Raw genomic sequence first — 8,514 nt, 5'->3', positions numbered from 1 at the left:
AGAAGATCTCTATTGCCTCATGTTATAGCCCATTAAAATAAACTCAGGGCCAACTGCACAACTGAAAAAGCTAACAGAGGGCTCCAAGACCTCATCTCTATATCTGCACCCAATCACAGAACCTCTTTCAAAGACATGGAGGGGTGTGCGGCCATCCAACATAAGCCTGCCCAGACCATTAAACCTGCTTTGTCATAACGATCGATAAACTAAAATTTATGAAATATTAAGTTTTTAATTAAAATGGTAAAACAAATTTAATAAATAAATGGAAATAATAAAATCCTATTATATGAAATAAGAATTGTAAATATTTATATCTTTATGCAAAGTAAATATAAATTGAGAAAGGAAGTATGGCTGAAACTGCCAGAACATGGTAAAATGCACTATGTTCCAGGCTCTATGGGAACACCAAAATGCACTGTAATTTTGCCTAAGGTGCTTTGGCAATGATTTTGTCAAACAATTAACATTATAAATATACTTTTATAATTTGTGATAAATTTGGATAAATGCGATGATGTTTGGTAATTTTCTTATAATACGGCATGGCATAAAAACCATTTATTCGATCGAATTTATGTTTCAGTTTTTCATTTTTTTTTCTAAATGTTTGTTATAAATAAGAGCTTTAATAAAAAACTGTTTCGATAACGGTAAACTGTTTCGATAACGATCAAACAAATTACCAAAGGAATGGTTCAAATACGGAGTATTTTGGTTTTATTAATCAGAGTTATTTATTAGTGTTCATTTATTTATTTATTTATTTTTAAACCAGAAGTATTATTAATACACAATGCGGTAATTTTATCAGAATTTACTTTTCTTCCCATAGAACTTTGCATGAAGAGTAAAAATATGATGTCATTCATGAATAAATGTTTAAATAATGCTTGGTGCTTAATAGTGTTTTTTTTAACATATTTTTTGTTTGCAGTCTTTCTTTTAATTTTCTTGTTTCAAAAATAAATAGATTAATTTACTCTGAGGTAACGTATATGCAATGTTCAAGTGCCCTTTAAATTTATAGTTTTATTGTATTTAACATTAAAAGAGCAATTTTTTTTGTAACCATAAATACAAATATTTTGTAAGTCGAAACATTTTTATACAAAACTATAATTTTACAATGATATTTTTCTCCGTATGCATAATATATGATCTATCATATAATAACACTCATAAATTAAAAAAAATTGAAAAAATGGGAACATAGGAAAATAAAATACTTGATTTTTTTTCTTTCACTTTTTTTTTCTACTTCTATTTTAATAAAGTAACAAGTCATTAAAAAATGTGAGTAATCGATTGTAACAGAATGCAAAAATAAAAAATAAAAGCAATGAGAATTCGCAAAATTAAAATACAATGTTATTGTTATTTGCAGACTTGTATGAAAATGACTCTATTTGAACAATATGGAAGCCTCATAATTTAAGAATTTTCTAAGCACAAAGCAGTCCTGTTCTCTCACACACATTACAGCTAATTATTCCTGCTAAGTTGTGCTTATACATCAGGTATTGACAACAAGATGATTTATTACAAGATATTATTCAATACTTGAGAGGGATTAAAGGGTAATTTACGATCACTTTGTTCTGTTTAAGTTATAAATCAAGTAGAGATGTTTCCATATACTTTCTCAGTTTAAGTATTTTTATAATAACTTTACAGTTGTGCAATAAGGATAATGATTAATCTGCCATACTATTGTGACATTAATGATGTGGTTATAAAACTTTGATTAAATTGAGGAATATTTAAGATGAGTGGAGTTTAATAGGAATTTATGTGTTTTTTTTAAACTGTAAATATGGTAATTAATACTGTTTCTGGTTTGCAATATTTTGTTGAAGAGGCTTCATAAAAGCAATGAAAATTAAAAAAGAACACATACACACACACACACACACACACACACACACACACACACATATATATATATATATATATATATATATATATATATATATATATATATATATATATATATATATGTGTGTGTGTGTAAGTTGATCTGATTTCGCTACTCGCCTTATAGTCCATTTTTATACTGTTTTTTCTTCTTATTTTATATTATTTTCTGTTTTTACATGTTATTTTTACTTATTTTTACTTTTTGTGTTCTTTTTTATTTGTTGTATTTTTTATAAAAAAAATTTCTGAGTGCTCCTCACACTATTGTATTAATATATTTTGCTTTGGCTAGATTAGAAGGCACTCTGTTTTGCGGATATAACGTGTGGGCTGATGAAAAGATTATATCTTTTTTTCCGTTTTTTTTCTCCGGTTTTTTAAATAAAATTTCATCCTTTTTTTTCTTTTTTTTTTGAACTCTTGTTTGTTATTTTTTTACTTATTATTCCCCCCCCCTTTTTTTTCATATGTCTATAATTTTTCTTTGCTTTATTCTTCATTTTGAACTATATATATATATATATATATATATAATTAGGTGTTTCAAATAAATAAATAAACAATTTGCACAATAATAATATTTATTACTATGCTTAATTTGGCAAAAGATGTCCCGTTGCTTGCGGTACCTAGCATGAGGAAACATGTCATTATGACAAATAAATATACTTATCAAAATGTAATTCGATTACATTTAAAATACACTACATAATTAGATGCTGTAAATGCAGTAAATTATTAAACTAAATTGTAATGCATTTAAAAAAATTTAATAATGTACAACTATGCTGTAAAAGATTTCGTGTATCGTTGCCTCTACTTTTGGTATTGAGGTAAACTAAAATTGTCAGCAGTGGATGTAGTCACATGTTTTGTACACTAGTTTTATTTGTTTATTTATTCATTTTTTGTTGGTTCACTTACTGATAGCATATTTTTCTGCTAATTCAAATCAATTTATAGCTTCACAGTAAAAATATTTAATTTAAAGAAACAAACGCATTTTAGGCCATAATTTTGTATTAAACTTTTAAAACAAGAGTTGTTTTGTCAATTTTATTATTTTTTATCACGATAACTACCTTACTTAAATGTATTTAGTTTACCTCAATACCGAAACTGGGAGCAACTATACACCAAACATTTTTAAGCTATAAATATTATAAAAAAAGCAATTGCGATGAGCATTGTTTTTATGTTTTACGATGAGCATTGTTAGTTTTTAACTAAATAATTACGATTTTCCAAACGAAATCGCTTAATCTATGCATAAAACCACTTTGATTGTTCAAACTAATCATAAATAACTAATCAAAGTGCTGCCGTAAATAAAATTACCACTGTAATGAGTATCATTAATGTACAGTTCAAAAGCATAAATGCTTCTAAAATAATTCGTGTTGATTTTTCAAATAATAATAGTTTATCTAAACAAAAATATTTATATTTTTGGAACGAATTTGTTTAAATCGAACATTAAACCGTTAGGGGAGTGTCGGGTACCCCCGCCCACTGTCAATTTAATATGCATAGAATATTTTTTCAAGTCAATGGGCCATCGGACATTAATTGCTATATTAAAAAAAGATTATTTTCAAAGTTTCAAGTATTTATGCAGCTGTTAACATGGTAAACAATAGTTTTAAAAATATGTTGAATACAGTTGTCATGAAATTAAGAAAAATTGGTTGAATGTTTCGATTAAACTTCGTTTTAATACTAAAAAACTAATTTTTTATATACATACAGCATTAAAGTATGTAGTCGTAAGTTTAATTTGCACAAAGAAAGAAGTTTATATGTGAAAAATTGTTTGAGTAATTACAAATTTACAAAAAAATTGGATTTCGGGTAGCCCCGCTCACATGAATGTCGGGTATCAACGCCCAATTTTATTTCGTCGATAAATGTACGGTTGCAAAGATTATTATTTTATTGCTTCAAATTTGAATGTTATATGCATTTTTAACAACAAATATTGTTGCTATTAAATTATTGATATTAAATGATAGAATTCACTAAAAGTATATAAATATGTAATAAATAAAATAATTTTGTGATAAAAATGATAAACGTGGTTTATCTATTGTCAATACACACACACACCAACATTTAACCCCGCGCCTATGCCCCTAAAAGGGCATTTATCGGTTAATGGTTAAGGTTGGAAGACGAGACAGATAGAAAAAAGAGAGGAAAAAATAGCAAATAGAAACAAAAAAGAGAAGAAAATAAAAAGAAATATGAAAAAAAAGAAAAAAGAAGCGATTATTCTATTTGTTAGGGCATTTGATTAAAAAGTATCCAGAGCTAATTGGCCAAGTTTAGTTGTGGTTGTTGCTCAATATTGCATAATTTTGTCATTTTTTCAGGAAAATTATTTCAGGATTTCCTCGTATTCTTCTAGAAAATTAATGAGGTTGGTTGCCTTCTGTTTCAATTTTGTATTCTTACAGATGGATCTCTTCCAGGCTATGAGGAATTCTAGCTTCGGTTGTTTAAAGTGGTAGGATGTGGTAAGCGGACATTCTATTGCATAATGCCACACTGTTCCTACTCCTCCACAGGCACATGTATTGTCAGTTGCCAGGCAGAATCGCTTTAGATATGCTTTAAAGGGACCATGCTCTGTAAAGAAGAGGATTAGCTGCCTATTCCATTCCAAAGGTTTAAATGAGACATCTGGAAAAATTTCTCTGATTAATGTGCCTGATTTTGGTTTGTGATGATGCCAGTAGTGTTGCCAGTCCTTTTTAATTTGAGTTTTAGCTTTAAACTTAATAAATGAGTGTGGAACTTTGATTTTAAAAAATTGACCCGTATTAATTGCCTCTTTAGCTAAATTATCTGCTTGTTCGTTTCCATCGCTGTTGTTATGTGCTTTAATCCATGAGATTTGAAGGTCATTAGTAATATTAAGCATATTTTGAATGTCTTGTATAATCTGATGAGTGGTATTATAATTCTTAAGTGCTATTATTGTTGATAGGCTGTCTGACCATATAGTAGTTTGGCTTGCGATTTTTTGTTTTATGGCGTGAGTGATGGCTTCCTTTAGTGCTATTGCTTCCGCCTGGAATACTGTGTTGTAAGAACTAAGTTTCAATTGTGTGGCCGATGTAATTATGCCATCTTCATATTGAACAATTGCAGCACCCGTTCCATCAGCCTTCTTGGATCCATCTGTAAATATGTTTATTTTTCTTGTTAATCTAGCTTGTTTAATGAATATGAAATTATTTGTCTTTATGTTAAAATTCGCAGGGTGGATATCATTTAATTTAATTTTTTTGTCAATTTGAGTGGAGTGAAAACAGGTGCCATCTATTGTTGAAGAGAAATTTTTGTTTCTGATGAGGTTGATTCTTATTGCCTCCTGCTGAAGAGTAATATGTAATGGAGGTATTGCCAGAATAACCTGCAGGGCGTTTGTGGGGGATGTACGATAGGCACCAGAGATATTCAGCAGAAATTTTCTCTGGATGGTATCTAGTTTGTTTCTGGTGTGTTGTTTGGGATTAACACACCAGACTGCAGCTGCATGGGCGATCATCCTTTCTGTGCAGGTTTTGTAAATGATTCGTCTTTGGGTTTTATTTATTCCCCATTTTCCTCCAGCTATTCTTTGTATGGCCTGAAATTGTCTGGCAGCTTTGTCTGCCTGGATGTTTAGATGGTCAGTCCAGTTGAGGTTCTCATCAAAATTGAGGCCCAGGATCCTGACCACTTTAGATCTTTTAATTTTTTGCCCGTTGAGATGTACTGATGGGCCATTCACTAGTTTGCATTTTAGTAATAAATAAGTGGTTTTATCTGTTGAAATATTTAGACTATTGTCCGTTGCCCAATTGTTAAAATCATTTATTGCTTTTGTGGCCAGGATGCCTAGATCTGATTCAGTGGAAGCTGCCAAGACAAAGCTGAAATCATCTGCAAAAGCCCTCAAAGTTATTCTCGCGTCATTTGGATGTTTGAGCAGAGAGAGGATGCTGTTCCAATTGTAGTTAAGGGGCTCGTCAGCTGATATATTCCATGATAAGGGTCCGCTACATGACCCCTGGGGTGCTCCTATTGTTTGGTGTTTTTGCACCGGTCCTTCTGGAGTATTGATTATAATACTTCTATTTTGAAGGAGACTCTTGAATAAATTGAATATATTGGATGGAGCTTTTATTCTGTTTAAATTCTCGAGGATGGTTTTGTGTTGGAGTGTGTCGAAAGCCCCTGCGATATCAATGGAAAGGATCATTGTATATAATTTCAGACTTCTGCAGGTATTGACTTCCGTAATTATATTTAGGAGTGCATCATCTACAGAGGATCCTCGCCTGAATCCAAATTGGTTGGGATTAAGTAGATCATTACGTTCAATAAAATATGTTAGTCTATATGTTATTATTTTTTCTAGGAGTTTCCCTATGGTTGGGAGTAGGGTGATGGGGCGATAGTTCTTGATGTTTGTTGTATCTTTACCAGGTTTGTGAAAAAGTATGAGTGAGCCTTGTTTTAACGCCCTTGGGAAGTGCTCTAGTTTAAAGCATTTCTGTATGTATTTATGTAGGATGCCTGGAAAAGCTCTGTGGATTGTCTTCAGAATTTCATTATCAATTCCATCAGGACCGGGTGCTTTCCTGGTTGGCAATGAATCAATATTTCTATCTATTTCTTCTTCAGCTATGAGAAGGTCTTTATTAGTGCTGATAGGTACCAGGTTAATTAAATCTTGTGTGACAGTTGGATATAAGGAGTTCAGGATTCCTTGGGCATTATCTTTGAAGCATGTAGCGCTTCCTAGTTGAATGAGTTCTGATGGTGGTGAACCTTTTGTGAAGACTGTTTTATATGGTTTGCCGAAGGTGGTGGTAGATTTTGTGCAGAACTTCTTCCAACAAGACCTTTTTGTTTTGTTTATTAGTTTAATATAGTTGGCTCTTGCTTGCTTAAAATTAATTTTGAAGGTATTCTTTAGGTTCTCATCTTGACATTTCTGAAATCTTTTCCTCATAGCCTGGAGTTGTTTTTTCTTTATTTGCAGCTCTTTGGTAAACCATGGTATTTTTGGTGTTATGACTTGAAGTTTTTTCTTTAGAGTTTGATTGCAAGCATGTTGTATCGTGTTGATTAGGAATTCAGTAGTGTTTTCCAGGTCTTGTTTGTTGTTTGTATGTTCAATTTTGCTAATAATGTTTTTTACTGACTTTCCTAGTACTTTGTTTATTTTGAAGAGATTACCATATTGGGTTTTGAACCTCGTTAGCGTATATTGTGCCCCTTTATCTTGGATTTTAAGTAGGATCCAACAGTGGTCACTTAGTGTTTCTTCTTGTAGTACGCTTCGTGTTGAGGTGTTAGCTAAGGATTTGTCTGTTGTTAGGATTAAGTCTGGCCATCCTTGGTAGGTGGTGTTACTGAAAGTTGGTGGGTCTGATTTGTTGTTGATTAAATATAAATTTTTCGAAGTTATAAAATTCTGTAGATGATTTCCTCTACTATTGTTGTTGGGGTAGCCCCAGTTTCTGTGATGTGAGTTGAAGTCTCCCAAGATGATCGTTGGAAAGCGTGAAGTATTTTGTAGATGTTGTGTCAGTTCGTTGATAATGTTTTTGACATCATCTTGTGGCGATGAGTAAGCAGAAATGACAACAGCCGGATTGTTGTTGATTTGAACAACAAGTGAAACTGCATTCAGGGTTTTGAGTAAAACTGTTGGTTGTCTTGGACCACCTGTGAATATCAATCCTGCTTTGTTGTTGTGAGATAGCCAGGTTTTCCATCTCTTGGGTGTTGCGGTTATTAAATTGTTTTTTGTATGCGGTTCTTGGACTGCTATTAGAATCGGATTGTATTTGTCGTATGCAATTGGAAGGAGACTTGTTGGTGGTATTGAACGCATCAAGTTAGCTTGCATGATGATAGTATCATTGGAAATGTGGTGGGTTTGTAATATTGTTGGAAGGAAATTTGATTGGTTATGGTATCTTGGAATGATAGAGTCTTTAGAATTGGTGCATTGAGTAGTAATCATTATTGAGTGTAAATTATAGAGTTTTTCTTGCTGTTGGATTTAGTTCGTCGTAATTTATGTATTTGTTTTAACTACTGTATTGATGGAATTGATGGTCATTAAATTGTTGTTGTATTTTCGATCCGAATCTAAATTTCTCAGATAATTCAATTGCTTCATTGCGGGCATAGATGTAGGAATGGCAGGTGATGTCCGATGCTTTATGGTCGGTACTAAAGTTCTCGTTAAATTTGCAATTATTTTCATGGCAGTTTATGCAGAATGTTGTTTTCTCGGCGCATTCTGAGGAACAGTGCTTACCTCCGCATGACTCACATATTGATCTATTAGGGCATCTATCCTTGTGATGTCCTAGTTGCTGGCAATTCCTGCATCTGAGTATAGTGATTTTCTTGACGATTGAAACTTTGTCGAGTCCTAGGTAAATGAATTTCCTCCTTATAAGTTTGCGTGCTAGTCCGGCTGATGCCTTTATGTATATGGTGTTTTTTGTGCTATCCTTTGGGTGTTGTTTTCGTCCATGTATTGTAATTATATGCCATTCATCAAATTCTTCCATGTTT

At 31.9% G+C, this 8,514-nt stretch overlaps 1 protein-coding gene across 1 annotated transcript; it reads right to left on the bottom strand.

Annotated features, from left to right (window-relative positions):
* Positions 1–4,303: 4,303 nt before the first annotated feature.
* LOC147806056 (uncharacterized) lies at positions 4,304–7,951 on the bottom strand. Its single transcript, XM_087149518.1, has one exon. The coding sequence runs from the start codon at positions 7,949–7,951 to the stop codon at positions 4,304–4,306; it is 3,648 nt and encodes a 1,215-aa protein (XP_087005644.1).
* Between the last annotated feature and the right edge of the window lie 563 nt (positions 7,952–8,514).

The sequence above is a fragment of the Parasteatoda tepidariorum genome, chromosome 8 (genome assembly GCF_982258835.1).
Source record: "Parasteatoda tepidariorum strain Cologne lab strain chromosome 8, Ptep-v5.0, whole genome shotgun sequence".
NCBI classification, from domain to species: Eukaryota; Metazoa; Arthropoda; class Arachnida; order Araneae; family Theridiidae; genus Parasteatoda; species Parasteatoda tepidariorum.
Note: the sequence above shows the minus strand (reverse complement) of the source record. Positions and strands in the feature narration are given on the sequence as shown.